Here is a 16,238-nt window from a genome sequence, read left to right on the forward strand (position 1 = left end):
TCCATTTATACTCCAGGTATCCTCCAGGTATCCTCCAGGTATACTCCAGGTATGTTCCAGGTATCCTCCAGGTATACTCCAGGAATATTCCAGGTATCTTACAGGTATCCTCCACGTGTCCTCCAGGTATACTCCAGGTATCCTCCAGGTATACTCCAGGTATCCTCCAGGTATACTCCAGATACCCTCCAGGTATACTCCAGGTATGTTCCAGGTATCCTCCAGGTATAATCCAGGTATACACCAGGTATCCTCCAGGTATACTCCAGGTATCCTCCAGGTATACTCCAGGTATTCTCCAGGTGTCCTCCAGGTACACTTCAGGTATACTCCAGGTACACTCCACTTATCCTCCGGGTATCCTCCAGGTATACTCCAGGTATACTCCAGGTATCCTCCAGGCATCCTCCAGGTATACTCCAGGTATCCTCCAGGTATACTCCAGGTATGTTCCAGGTATCCTCCATGTATACTCCAGGTATACTCCAGGTATCCTCCAGGTATACTCCAGGTATGCTGCAGGTATACTCCAGGTACACTCCAGGTATCCTCCAGGTATCCTCCAGGTATGCTCCAGGTATACTCCAGGTATCCTCCAGGTACACTCCAGGTATCCTCCAGGTATACTCCAGGTATCTTCTTGGTATACTCCAGGTATACTCCAGGTTCACTCCAGGTATCCTCCAAATATACTCCAGGTATCCTCCAGGTATACTCCAGGTATACTCCAGGTATGCTCAAGGTACACTCCAGGTACACTCCAGGTATCCTCCACGTATACTGCAGGTGTCTTCCAGGTATACTGCAGGTATCTTCCAGGTATACTCCAGGTATACTCCAGGTATCCTCCAGGTACACTCCAGGTATCCTCCAGGTATACTACAGGTATACTCAAGGTATGCTCCAGGTACACTCCAGGTATCCTCCAGGTATCCTCCAGGTATACTCCAGGTATCTCACTATTAAACCATAATAGGGAAAGACAATCTTGGACGACGTTGTGGTCCACCTGGATCGATATTCATCCATAAACTTATAAAAGTTCAAGACGGACTAAAGTGTTTTAATTTTGTTTCTTTCCAAGTTATGGGTCAGTAGTGAATTGTTGTGGTTATGTTATTTTAGGTTAATAGTTGAGTGGCGCTGTTAAGGTGTTGTGTTTTTTTTTTCATTTTAACTTAGTTACGTGATATCAGTTGTGTAATGGACTGCTTCTTAAAGTATATTGACAATTCACGAATATTAATTCATGGAACGGTCAGGATTCTAACCCGTTGCATGTCAGGCGTACAAGTAACAGAGTGGTGCTGTAACACTGAACAACAGAGTGGTGATATAACACTGTACAAGCAACAGAGTGGTGCTGTAACACTGTACAAGTAACAGAGTAGTGCTGTAACACTGTACAAGTAACAGAGTAGTGCTGTAACACCGTACAAGTAACAGAGTGGTGTTGTAACACTGTACAAGTAACTGTACAAGCTGAAGCTCGGGAGTGTCCATAACCCTAGCACTTATAAGTTAAATAATGTAGAACTTAGCCATACAGATTGCGAAAAGGACTTGGGGGTTATGGTAAGCAGCAACCTTAAACCAAGACAGCAATGCCTAAGCGTACGTAATAAGGCAAATAGATTACTGGGATTTATATCAAGAAGTGTAAGCAACAGAAGTGCAGAGGTCATACTGCAGCTTTATACATCATTAGTAAGGCCTCACCTAGATTATGCAGCTCAATTCTGGTCTCCGTATTACAGAATGGACATAAATTCGTTAGAAAACATTCAGCGTAGGATGACTAAATTAATACATAGCATTAGAAATCTTCCTTATGAAGAAAGATTGAAGACTCTTAAGTTACATTCACTTGTTAGACGAAGAATGAGGGAAGACCTGATCGAAGTGTATAAGTGGAAGATAGGTATTAATAAAGGGGTTATTAACAAGGTCTTGAGGATATCTCTCCAAGAGAGAACCCACAGTAATGGATTTAAATTAGATAAGTTTAGATTTAGAAAGGACATAGGAAAGTATTGGTTTGGAAATAGGGTAGTTGATGAGTGGAACAGTCTACCTAGTTGGGTTATTGAGGCTAGGACTTTGAGTAGTTTCAAATTTAGGTTGGATAAGTACATGATTGGGAGGGGTTGGATTTGAGTGGGACTTGCACATCGGAGCTTGTTTCTTGGGTGGCATTGAAAATTGGGTTGGTCAAATGTTTGTTAGTGGGATGAATTGTAAAGTACCTGCCTAGTATGGGCCATCAGGCCTCCTGCAGTGTTCCTCCTTTCTTATGTTCTTATGTTCTTATGAAACACTGTACAAGTAACAGAGTGGTGCAGTAACACTGTACAAGTAACAGAGTGGTGCTGTAACACTGTACAAGTAACAGGGTGGTGCTGTAACACTGTACAAGTAACAGAGTGGTGCTGTAACACTGTACAAGTAACAGAGTGGTGTTGTAACACTGTACAAGTAACAGAGTGGTGCTGTAACACTGTACAAGTAACAGAGTGGTGCTGTAACACTGTACAAGTAACAGAGTGGTGCTGTAACACTGTACAAGTAACAGAGTGGTGTTGTAACACTGTACAAGTAACAGAGTGGTGCTGTAACACTGTACAAGTAACAGAGTGGTGCTGTAACACTGTACAAGTAACAGAGTGGTGTTGTAACACTGTACAAGTAACAGAGTGGTGCTGTAACACTGTACAAGTAACAGAGTGGTGCTGTAACACTGTACAAGTAACAGAGTGGTGTTGTAACACTGTACAAGTAACAGAGTGGTGCTGTAACACTGTACAAGTAACAGAGTGGTGTTGTAACACTGTACAAGTAACAGAGTGGTGCTGTAACACTGTACAAGTAACAGAGTGGTGCTGTAACACTGTACAAGTAACAGAGTGGTGTTGTAACACTGTACAAGTAACAGAGTGGTGCTGTAACACTGTACAAGTAACAGAGTAGTGCTGTAACACTGTACAAGTAACAGAGTGGTGTTGTAACACTGTACAAGTAACAGAGTGGTGCTGTAACACTGTACAAGTAACAGAGTGGTGCTGTAACACTGTACAAGTAACAGAGTGGTGCTGTAACACTGTACATGTAACAGTGGTGCTGTAACACTGTACAAGTAACAGAGTGGTGCTGTAACACTGTACACGTAACAGAGTGGTGCTGTAACACTGTACAAGTAACAGAGTGGTGTTGTAACACTCTACATGTAACAGTGGTGCTGTAACACTGTACAAGTAACAGAGTGGTGATATAACACTGTACAAGTAACAGAGTGGTGTTGTAACACTGTACATGTAACAGTGGTGCTGTAACACTGTACAAGTAACAGAGTAGTGCTGTAACACTGTACAAGTAACAGAGTAGTGCTGTAACACCGTACAAGTAACAGAGTGGTGTTGTAACACTGTACAAGTAACTGTACAAGCTGAAGCTCGGGAGTGTCCATAACCCTAGCACTTATAAGTTAAATAATGTAGAACTTAGCCATACAGATTGCGAAAAGGACTTGGGGGTTATGGTAAGCAGCAACCTTAAACTAAGACAGCAATGCCTAAGCGTACGTAATAAGGCAAATAGATTACTGGGATTTATATCAAGAAGTGTAAGCAACAGAAGTGCAGAGGTCATACTGCAGCTTTATACATCATTAGTAAGGCCTCACCTAGATTATGCAGCTCAATTCTGGTCTCCGTATTACAGAATGGACATAAATTCGTTAGAAAACATTCAGCGTAGGATGACTAAATTAATACATAGCATTAGAAATCTTCCTTATGAAGAAAGATTGAAGACTCTTAAGTTACATTCACTTGTTAGACGAAGAATGAGGGGAGACCTGATCGAAGTGTATAAGTGGAAGATAGGTATTAATAAAGGGGTTATTAACAAGGTCTTGAGGATATCTCTCCAAGAGAGAAGCCGCAGTAATGGATTTAAATTAGATAAGTTTAGATTTAGAAAGGACATAGGAAAGTATTGGTTTGGAAATAGGGTAGTTAATGAGTGGAACAGTCTACCAAGTTGGGTTATTGAGGCTAGGACTTTGAGTAGTTTCAAATTTAGGTTGGATAAGTACATGAGTGGGAGGGGTTGGATTTGAGTGGGACTTGCACATCGGAGCTTGTTTCTTGGGTGGCATTGAAAATTGGGTTGGTCAAATGTTTGTTAGTGGGATGAATTGTAAAGTACCTGCCTAGTATGGGCCAGCAGGCCTCCTGCAGTGTTCCTCCTTTCTTATGTTCTTATGTTCTTATGTTCTTATGAAACACTGTACAAGTAACAGAGTGGTGCAGTAACACTGTACAAGTAACAGAGTGGTGCTGTAACACTGTACAAGTAACAGAGTGGTGCTGTAACACTACAAGTAACAGAGTGGTGCTGTAACACTGTACAAGTAACAGAGTGGTGCTGTAACACTGTACAAGTAACAGAGTGGTGCTGTAACACTGTACATGTAACAGTGGTGCTGTAACACTGTACAAGTAACAGAGTGGTGCTGTAACACTGTACAAGTAACAGAGTGGTGCTGTAACACTGTACAAGTAACAGAGTGGTGTTGTAACACTGTACATGTAACAGTGGTGCTGTAACACTGTACAAGTAACAGAGTGGTGATATAACACTGTACAAGTAACAGAGTGGTGTTGTAACACTGTACATGTAACAGTGGTGCTGTAACACTGTACAAGTAACAGAGTGGTGCTGTAACACGGTACAAGTAACAGAGTGGTGCTGTAACACTTTGCAAGTAACAGAGTGGTGTTGTAACACTGTACAAGTAACAGAGTGGTGCTGTAACACTGTACAAGTAACAGAGTGGTGCTGTAACACTGTACAAGTAACAGAGCGGTGTTGTAACACAGTACATGTAACAGTGGTGCTGTAACACTGTACATGTAACAGTGGTGTTGTAACACTGTACATGTAACAGTGGTGATGTAACACAGTACATGTAACAGTAGTGTTGTAACACAGTACATGTAACAGTGGTGTTGTAACACTGTACATGTAACAGTGGTGTTGTAACACTGAACATGTGACAGTGGTGTTGTAACACTGTACATGTAACAGTGTTGTTGTAACACTGTACATGTAACAGTGGTGTTGTAACACTGTACATGTAACAGTGGTGTTGTAACACTGTACATGTAACAGTGGTAATGTAACACATTTCATGTAACAGTGGTGTTGTAACACAGTACATGTAACAGTGGTGCTGTAACACTGTACATGTATCAGTGGTGATGTAACACTGTACATGTAACAGTGGTGTTGTAACACAGTACATGTAACAGTGGTGATGTAACACTGTAAATGTAACAGTGGTGATGTAACACTGTACATATAACAGTGGTGTTGTAACAATGTACATGTAACAGTGGTGCTGTAACACTGTACATGTAACAGTGGTGAAGTAACAATGTACATGTAACAGTGGTGTTGTAACACAGTACATGTAACAGTGGTGATGTAACACTGTACACGTAACAGTGGTGCTGTAACACAGTACATGTAACAGTGGTGATGTAACACTGTACATGTAACAGTGGTGTTGAAACACTGTACATGTAACAGTGGTGCTGTAACACTGTACATGTAACAGTGGTGATGTAACACTGTACATGTAACAGTGGTGTTGTAACGCTGTACATGTAACAGTGGTGCTGTAACACTGTACATGTAACAGTGGTGATGTAACACTGTACATGTAACAGTGGTGCTGTAACACTGTACATGTAACAGTGGTGTTGTAACACTGTACAAGTAACAGTGGTGTTGTAACACTGTACATGTAACAGTAGTGCTGTTACACTGTACATGTTACAGTGGTGCTGTAACACTGTACTAGTAACAGAGTGGTGCTGTAACACTGTACATGTAACAGTGGTGCTGTAACACTGTACATGTAACAGTGGTGCTGTAACACTGTACATGTAACAGTGGTGTTGTAACACTGTACATGTAACAGTGGTGCTGTAACACTGTACATGTAACAGTGGTGCTGTAACACTGTACATGTAACAGTGGTGCTGAAACACTGTACATGTAACAGTAGTGCTGTAACACTGTACATGTAACAGTGGTGCTGTAACACTGTACATGTAACAGTGGTGCTGTAACACTTTACATGTAACAGTGGTGCTGTAACACTGTACATGTAACAGTGGTGTTGTAACACTGTACATGAAACAGTGGTGCTGTAACACTGTACATGTAACAGTGGTGTTGTAACACTGTACATGTAACAGTGGTGCTGTAACACTGTACATGTAACAGTGGTGCTGTAACACTGTACATGTAACATTGGTGCTGCAACACTGTACATGTAAAAGTGGTGCTGTAACACTGTACATGTAACAGTGGTGCTGTAACACTGTACATGTAACAGTGGTGTTGTAACACTGTACATGTAACAGTGGTGCTGTAACACTGTACATGTAACAGTGGTGCTGTAACACTGTACATGTAACAGTGGTGCTGTAACACTGTACAAGTAACAGAGTGGTGCTGTAACACTGTACATGTAACAGTGGTGCTGTAACACTGTACATGTAACAGTGGTGCTGTAACACTGTACATGTAACAGTGGTGCTGTAACACTGTACATGTAACTGTGGCGCTGCAACACTGTACATGTAACAATGGTGTTGTAACACTGTACAAGTAACAGAGTGGTGCTGTAACACTGTACATGTGACAGTGGTGCTGTAACACTGTACATGTAACAGTGGTGCTGTAACACTGTACATGTAACAATGGTGTTGTAACACTGTACATGTAACAGTGGTGCTGTAACACTGTACATGTAACAGTGGTGCTGTAACACTGTACATGTAACAATGGTGTTGTAACACTGTACATGTAACAGTGGTGCTGTAACACTGTACATGTAACAGTGGTGCTGTAAGACAGTACATGTAACAGTGGTGCTGTAAGACAGTACATGTAACAGTGGTGATGTAACACTGTACATGTAACAATGGTGTTGTAACACTGTACATGTAACAGTGGTGCTGTAACACTGTACATGTAACAGTGGTGCTGTAACACTGTACATGTAACAGTGGTGCTGTAACACTGTACATGTAACAGTGGTGCTGTAACACTGTACATGTAACAGTGGTGCTGTAACACTGTACATGTAACAGTGGTGCTGTAACACTGTACATGTAACAGTGGTGCTGTAACACTGTACATGTAACAGTGGTGCTGTAACACTGTACATGTAACAGTGGTGCTGTAACACTGTACATGTAACAGTGGTGCTGTAACACTGTACATGTAACAGTGGTGCTGTAACACTGTACATGTAACAGTGGTGCTGTAACACTGTACATGTAACAGTGGTGCTGTAACACTGTACATGTAACAGTGGTGCTGTAACACTGTACATGTAACAGTGGTGCTGTAACACTGTACATGTAACAGTGGTGCTGTAACACTGTACATGTAACAGTGGTGCTGTAACACTGTACATGTAACAGTGGTGCTGTAACACTGTACATGTAACAGTGGTGTTGTAACACTGTACATGTAACAGTGGTGCTGTAACACTGTACATGTAACAGTGGTGCTGTAACACTGTACATGTAACAGTGGTGCTGTAACACTGTACATGTAACTTGTAAAGTGGTGTTGTAACACTGTACATGTAACAGTGGTGCTGTAACACTGTACATGTAACAGTGGTGCTGTAACACTGTACATGTAACAGTGGTGCTGTAACACTGTACATGTAACAGTGGTGCTGTAACACTGTACATGTAACAGTGGTGTTGTAACACTGTACATGTAACAGTGGTGTTGTAACACTGTACAAGTAACAGTGGTGTTGTAACACTGTACATGTAACAGTGGTGTTTTAACACTGTACATGTAACAGTGGTGCTGTAACACTGTACATGTAACAGTGGTGCTGTAACACTGTACATGTAACAGTGGTGTTGTAACACTGTACATGTAACAGTGGTGCTGTAACACTGTACATGTAACAGTGGTGCTGTAACACTGTACATGTAACAGTGGTGCTGTAACACTGTACATGTAACAGTGGTGCTGTAACACTGTACATGTAACAGTGGTGCTGTAACACTGTACATGTAACAGTGGTGTTGTAACACTGTACATGTAACAGTGGTGTTGTAACACTGTACATGTAACAGTGGTGCTGTAACACTGTACTATACCGGGTCATTATAGTTGTTTGCTCATTGACAGTTCATGGCTACGATAGTGGTGGCGCTCACACAAGTGGACGTTGGTGCAGTAATTGGCTTTGCTGGAGTAACGTTGCCACAGTTGATGGATCAATCCTCGGACGATCTCCAGTTCAACACCTCAGAGTCACCACTTTTCGGTACGTTAATAAAATTTTATATAACTAGATCTGAAAAAACTATCAATTTAAAAAATCTTGTCATATATTGACGAGTGCGCGCGTGTTTTTATGTGTACTTACCTATTTGTGGTTGCAGGGGTCGATTCATAGTTCCTGGCCCAGCCCCTTCACTTCATCTCTACAGAACATGACCTTAAAACATTCCTAAGTGAGGCTGGACTAACAGTATCAGAGTAAAGTGCAGATAATACCCATAGTCCACCGTTAGTGTTATATTGTCATAAATTTGTGCCCCCCTAAAATTCTAATACCCCAACTACTTTTGATTGTCATTGTTGTATTCAACGACCATTCTACCTCATAGTCTTAATTTTGTTTAATATCTCCAGAATCTTTCTCCTTTTTTACAACTTACCACATCACTGTTCTATCTTATTTTATTATAAACTAACCATAACTTGTCTTCAATAATTCTACCTCACTTTAAAAAATACTCAATTGCGCAATTTTATTCTAAATCCCTATTATTGCCCAATTTTACTTTAAACTATATTGATCAAACTTACTGTAAACTTCTTTTATTGACCATTTTTATTCCATACTTTTTTAAACTAGTATTTTCAACTACAACTTTTATATTATCCTGTCTACCATCTTACTAGCATATTATAACCAAGTCATTGCCATTTTTATTTTTATCATTTTTTTATTATTCTTTTGCTACCTTAATTTGTGTATTTTATCCTGTCAATTTAAATCTAATTATACTCTAATTTTTGTAAACAACTTATATAAGACCTTAGTGCAATTACAATTGAGAGTCTTGTGCCTTTATTATATTATTAGATTAATCACAGTTTTACTCTAGCTCATTCTAGCTCAATACATAGTCAATACCAAATTCACTATACTAGACCATAGTGCAATTACTAGTGAAAGACTGGTGCTATTTGTAATTTGTATTTTTATATTATAAGACTAAACCAAGATATACTATAGCTCTTTCTAGCTCAATACATAGTCAATACCAAATTCACTATATTAGACCTTAGTGCAATTGCTAGTGAGAGACTAGTGCTATTTTTAATTTGTATTTTTATATTATTAGATTAAACCTAATGTACTATAGCTCATTCTAGCTCAAAACATAGACTCCACAAAAGTCATTATTAGACCTTAGTGCAATTACAAGTGAGGGTCTTGTTCTATTTTTAATTTGTCTTTTTATATTACTAGTTTATACCTAGTTGTACTTTAGTTCATTCCAGCACAACACATAGACAACATCAACTTCATTATGTGTAGTAGTGACTATACCCTACATGACCAAAATACTCTAGCTATATACTTGTCCAAACTTCCTACCTCTACAGATATCAGTACTAGAACTCAACACACAACTCACGAAATAAATAACCACAATTTAAACCTAGAAGATGATTGATCATGTTGACCCTGATCTAAACCTCCATAATCTGACACCCAATCAAAACCTATTGGAAAGTAACTGCCTTTATTTCACAGCATCACAAGCCAGCACTATCCTAAACAATGCTAAAAGTATATCAGTACTTAACTACAACATCAGGTCCTTATGCAAACACTATGATGACCTCCTAGCACTCCTTGAATCACTAAAGACACCCTTCTCCTGCATTATTCTTACTGAGACCTGGCTTAAGCAGGACACAATAGATATCTACCCTCTACCAGGATACACAGCAATTCACAACTGCAGACCAAACCAAGTTGAGGGTGGTATTGCAATCTATTACTCTAACCAATTATCTTGTATTAGCACCACTTGCTTTAGTGATGAATATGGGGAATACATTTTTGCTAATTTTACTGTAAAAAACCTTGAGACGCCTATAACAATCGGTCCCATTTACCGGATACCTCACACAAACATCCCACATTTCAATGAGAAATTAAAGTCACTAATAACAAACAGACAAATGAATAAGCACCACCTTCTCTTAGCTGGAGACTTCAACATCAACCTTGGCTTACTAGATGATCAGCCTGTAACTGATTTCATCAACAATAGGAACAACACACTTCTCATACCAACAATAACTAAACCAACCAGGCTCACTGAGACAAGTGCAACCATAATAGACCACATATGGACCAATATACTAGCCCCCCTTAAATCAGGGATAATCAGAGATACCACTACAGACCACTACCCTACCTTCCTCCTGACAAACATTAGTATACCACCACTTGAATACAACAAAGTCTCATTTAGACTCCATGACGAGGCCTCAATAAGGAAGTTCACAGCTGACCTAGAGACTGTTGACTGGCCTACAGAATTCTCCAAGGCCAATGGTATTGGTTACTGGACTGACATTTTTTTCTTAACAAATTACTTAGACTATACAACAAACATTGTCCTATAAAAACAAAACAGATCACAAACAAATGGCTTGGTTACCCATGGCTAACCAGCACCATTCTGAAATCCATTGACAAGAAACACCAATATGAAAAGCAATGTAGACAAGGCTTAATACACAAAGATATTCTTAAACACTATTCATCAGCTCTCACCAAAGTAATAAAGAAAGCCAAACAACTATACTACTCCAGTAGATTCACAGACACTAGAGGAGATATAAAAAAGACCTGGAAAACACTCTCTCAGATTCTAGGGACCCACAAACTGAGAAAAACCAAGAATATTGTCCTAACTAAACCTAATGAAACACCACTACATCCCACTGACACAGCTAACAAGATAAATGACTTCTTCTCAACCATAGGATCTAATCTCGCCAGTAAAATCCCACATACCAATGCCCATGCCGGGGACTACCTAGATGGGAATTTCCCTAATTCCTTCTATCTTGCACCAACTGAGCCCACGGAAGTCACCGAGATTATAAAGTCACTTAAAAATAACTCGGGGAATCTGTCTCATGTCCCACCATTACTGTACAAGCGAGTGGCCCATGTCCTTTCTCATGCTATTTCATTACTCTTTAACAAGTCACTAGAGACTAGCACCTTCCCGAAACTACTCAAGATGGCAAGGGTTACACCAATACATAAAGGTGGTGACCATACAGACTTAAACAACTATAGGCCAATATCAAACTTACCATTGCTATCCAAAATCTTTGAGAAACTCGTGCAGAGGAGACTATATTCATTTATAAACAACTATAGGCCAATATCAAACTTACCATTGCAAAATCAAAAGACTATACTCATACTCAACCCCTGCCAACTTGGATTCAGGAAAAATAAAAGCAGTGACGATGCAATCATAAAAATGCTAGATCTGCTTTACACAGCATTGGAAAATAAGGAATATCCACTAGGAATTTTTATTGACCTAAGAAAAGCTTTTGATACAGTAGACCATGAAATCCAACTCCACAAACTTGACCATTATGGTATAAGAGGCCATGCGCTTGCTTATTTCAAATCTTACCTTACTAATAGGTATCAGTATGTCACCATTAAAGACACAGCATCAACAACACGGCCACTTGATACTGGAGTTCCACAAGGAAGTGTCCTTGGTCCCCTGCTCTTCCTCATATACATCAATGACCTTCCAAACGTATCCTAACACCTGAAACCCATTCTCTTTGCTGACGAAACGACTTATGTCATCTCTCACCCTAATCTTGCCACCCTCAGCACCACTGTGAATGAAGAGCTGATCAAAATATCGACTTGGATGACAGCCAATAAACTTATGCTTAACACTGACAAAACCTACTATATTATGTTTGGTAGCAGAGCAGAAGATGCACAAATTAACATTAAGATTGACAACACTCTAATTACCAGAAATAATGGGGGCAAATTCCTAGGCTTATACCTTGACAACAACCTGAATTTCAGCACCCATATCCAGCATATAACCAAAAAAGTATCCAAAACGGTTGGGATCCTCTCCAAGATACGATACTATGTGCCGCAAAATGCCCTTCTCACACTATACCACTCACTTATTTATCCATACCTCACCTATGCTATTTGTGCTTGGGGATCAACTGCAGCAACACACCTAAAGCCAATAATAACCCAACAAAAAGCTGCAGTAAGAATAATCACTAAATCCCATCCCTGGCATCACACCCCCCCCACTCTTCATCCACACTTACTACTGTGCAATCTACATCTACAGGGCCTTAAACTCTAATATCAACCTTGACCTAAAATGCTTTCTTGATAGTTTTGACAGAACCCACAGGCATAACACCAGACACAAACATCTCTACGACATGACTCAAGAAATCGTAATGACACGATTGCAAACAAACCATACCCCCGGCCGGGATTGAACCCGCGGTCATAGAGTCTCAAAACTCCAGCCCGTCGCATTAGCCACTAGACCAGCTAGCCACAATAAGATTCATCCAAGTAGGTATATTTCTACACCATAGGAAAGTTAGCAAAGGCACCACTGTGACCACAAATGCAAGTTTTTACAGACGAATCTCCAGCTAGCGTGGCCGTGACGAACTCTAGCTCAAGTCCCTTCACTGCCTTCAACATGACTCAAGAAATCGTAATGACACGATTGCAAACAAACCATATCCCCGGCCGGGATTGAACCCGCGGTCATAGAGTCTCAAAACTCCAGCCCGTCGCGTTAGCCACTAGACCAGCTAGCCACAATAAGATTCGTCCAACTAGGTATATTTCTACACCATAGGAAAGTTAGCACAGGCATCACTGTAAAAACCGTTAGCATAGGCACCGTCTCTAAAAACTTGCATTTGTGGTCACAGTGGTGCCTGTGCTAACTTTCCTATGGTGTAGAAATATACCTAGTTGGATGAATCTTATTGTGGCTAGCTGGTCTAGTGGCTAACGCGACGGGCTGGAGTTTTGAGACTCTATGACCGCGGGTTCAATCCCGGCCGGGGGTATGGTTTGTTTGCAATCGTGTCATTACGATTTCTTGAGTCATGTTGACGGCAGTGAAGGGACTTGAGCTAGAGTTCGTCACGGCCACGCTAGCTGGAGATTCGTCTGTAAAAACTTGCATTTGTGGTCACAGTGGTGCCTGTGGTAACTTTCCTATGGTGTAGAAATATACCTAGTTGGATGAATCTTATTGTGGCTAGCTGGTCTAGTGGCTGACGCGACGGGCTGGCGTTTTGAGACTCTATGACCGCGGGTTCAATCCCGGCCGCGGGTATGGTTTATCTCTACGACATTCCCCGTGTCCGACTAAACCTTTACAAAAATTCAATGTATGTCAAAGGCCCTAAAATCTGGAATACCCTACCTGAGAACTCTAGAACTGCAGACACATTCATCACCTTCAAAACTACCATTAGAAAATATCTTATCTCCCTGATACACCCTGTCAACTAACTACACGAATACCACCTGGTGGTTCACACTTAAACTCACTGACTCATTTGACCATAAACAGAAATATTAATCTCAATCTTAAAATAATGAATCCTGTGATATTTCTGATGACAAGAGCTTTGGTAAGATGGGTAAGGAAGAAGGATGGAAATATTGGAAAAGGGTGGGAGGGGGGGGAGAGGTAGGATATAAAAGGTAAGTGGCCCAACCACTTTGGTGCAATTTAAAAAGTGTATGTGAATTAATAAGATATTCTTTAAGAGGTATAATACTAACCCATCAGAGTTACATAGATATAATAGGTATATAACTACATGACTCTGAATTGGTAGTAATTATACAAGTTGCAATTGCTTTTTTTTTTTTTTTTTTTTTTTTTTTTTTTTTTTTTTTTTTTTTTTTTTTCGCGATTGCACAACGGATATTTATACGACAAGAAAGGCAATAATTTTCTGGCCAGTTTATAAGTTCGTGACAATAGCTTCTTAATGGTGGTGTCCAACAATAGTTAATAGCATAATTTTACATTAGAAAGTTATTTAAGATGTCTCCCTAATTGGGGGCGATGATTTTCTCAGTATACATAGAAGGGTTCTGGTGGTATCCAATCTTCTTCATCAGGTAAGTTGCTCAAAATCATGGGTCGAGGGTAATCATCTTTATGAATAAAACGACGAACCCTCTGTGGGAGAGTCATTCTTTGAGTCCTGTGAGGTGGAGTATTGATGGTGTAATCGGTGGTATTTATCACTTGTATAGGATGTTCTCTATCTGGCATGTATAGTTCTTGCATTGTATAAAGTTGTTTCTTTTTTAGGGTGTCAAGGCGTACATTTATGGCAGTAATATCTTGTTGTGTGTGTAAATCTGCCATTTTAACTCTGTCTCTCCTCTTGGTATCGGTAATAAAGCGAAGAGCTCTATTCTGGACCCTTTGTAACCGTAGCATATTGGTCTTTGTTGTTAATGACATTGGGACACAAGGGTATTCAAGTATAGGTCTTATTATCATTTTATACAGATGTTTTTTGACATGTTGAGGGGCTTGATTGAATCGAAAGAGTCTGCTAAGACCAGCTTTGGCTGTGTTGATTTTTTTAGTTACATGAGATGTTGAGTGGAGCAACCTGTCTATTTCATATCCCAAGATCTTGTTAGGGTTTCTAATGGCTACAGGTGTACCTCTGATGGAGATACCCCCTTTATCTTCGATGGTTGATGCAAAACATCCTATCGTGCTAACAAGGACCTTGTCAGGATTAGTCGTAATTCTCCATTTCTTCTCCCAATTAGATGTTTGACGAAGTTCAATATTCATTTTTTCTATGACTCTCTCATACTTGTATTTTCCTGTTACTGGAGTTGATGAGACGACATGAATAACATCATCTGCAAACTGTGTCACAATTGTGTCATTAAACTCTGGTTGAGGAAGGTCATTCACATAAATGTTAAACAGAAGTGGACTGAGACAAGAACCTTGTGGGACACCAGCCGTCAGTATAAAAGGTTCTGTCGACTTGCCATGAAAGGTGGGAATGATTTTTCTTTGAGTTAAGAAATTATAAATCACTCTGAGAAAAGTCCAGTTATGGTCTGGTAGGTCAATGAGTTTGTATATAAGGCCATCATGCCATAAGCTATCAAAAGCTTTATGAACATCTCTGGTGGCAATTAAGGCAAGATTGCCCTGCTGTTTTAGACTTGCTACAGTGTCAAAAATGACATTTATTGCATGATTGGTACTTCTATGTGTTCTAAAGCCAAATTGTTTTTCAGTAAACAAGTGATTAAACTCCATATAGTAATTCAATCTGTTGGAAATGACTTTCTCAAGAACTTTTCCAGTGACTTCAAGTAAAGATATAGGTCTATAGTTCCCAGGTTGGTGGATGTCTTTATTGGGTTTAGCAAGAAAGATCATCCTAGCAGTCTTAAAAACAACTGGAAAATGTCCTGAGGCCAAGATGGCATTAAAGATATTTACCAAGGACTGTTTGCAATTTCTAGGTAGGTACTTTATTTGTTTCATTGTTATTCCAGAGAGGCCAGGGGCTCTAATTCTCATTCTTCCAATAACCTGACTTATCTCTAGTAATGTAATAGGTCTAGTAAGCGGGTGGGTATCTTCAAGAGTTGAAGTATCGATGGTAGGTAGTGGTTGTAGATCATCCAAGTTCTCATCTCTCCATTCATTTACTAACTGATAATGATTATTGTTAAATTGACGACTGTTATTGTGAGAGAGAATTTTCTCCCATACATCACCCATCAAATTAGCCTGGTCCTGTGGATCGTCAAGTTTAATTTCAACATCTTCATCATCCTCATCAGTGAAGGTATGAACTAGGTAGTTAGGAGCCTTGTGCTTTGCCCCTAAAAGTTGTCGGATCTTACTCCAAAATTTTGCTGGTTCACGTTTATATTGATTAGCTTGAAGAACTAGAAATTTCCATGTCTCGTTTGTGTTGACTAATCATGTTAATTAATTCATGCCTTAATCGGTGCAGTGTAGCTGCTGGTGGTTGTCACG

General features: G+C 40.0%; 1 protein-coding gene across 1 annotated transcript in view; it reads left to right on the forward strand.

Annotated features, from left to right (window-relative positions):
* Positions 1-16,238, forward strand: part of LOC138855120 (uncharacterized) — a 205,992-nt gene that overhangs the window by 32,494 nt on the left and 157,260 nt on the right. Inside the window, exon 2 of the mRNA XM_070102490.1 lies at positions 8,236-8,374. Coding sequence (XP_069958591.1) covers positions 8,239-8,374 — 136 coding nt within the window. The 5' untranslated portion in view covers positions 8,236-8,238. The remainder of the gene's footprint in view (positions 1-8,235; positions 8,375-16,238) is intronic.

This window comes from Cherax quadricarinatus, chromosome 81 (assembly GCF_038502225.1).
Source record: "Cherax quadricarinatus isolate ZL_2023a chromosome 81, ASM3850222v1, whole genome shotgun sequence".
In the NCBI taxonomy this organism is placed as follows: Eukaryota; Metazoa; Arthropoda; class Malacostraca; order Decapoda; family Parastacidae; genus Cherax; species Cherax quadricarinatus.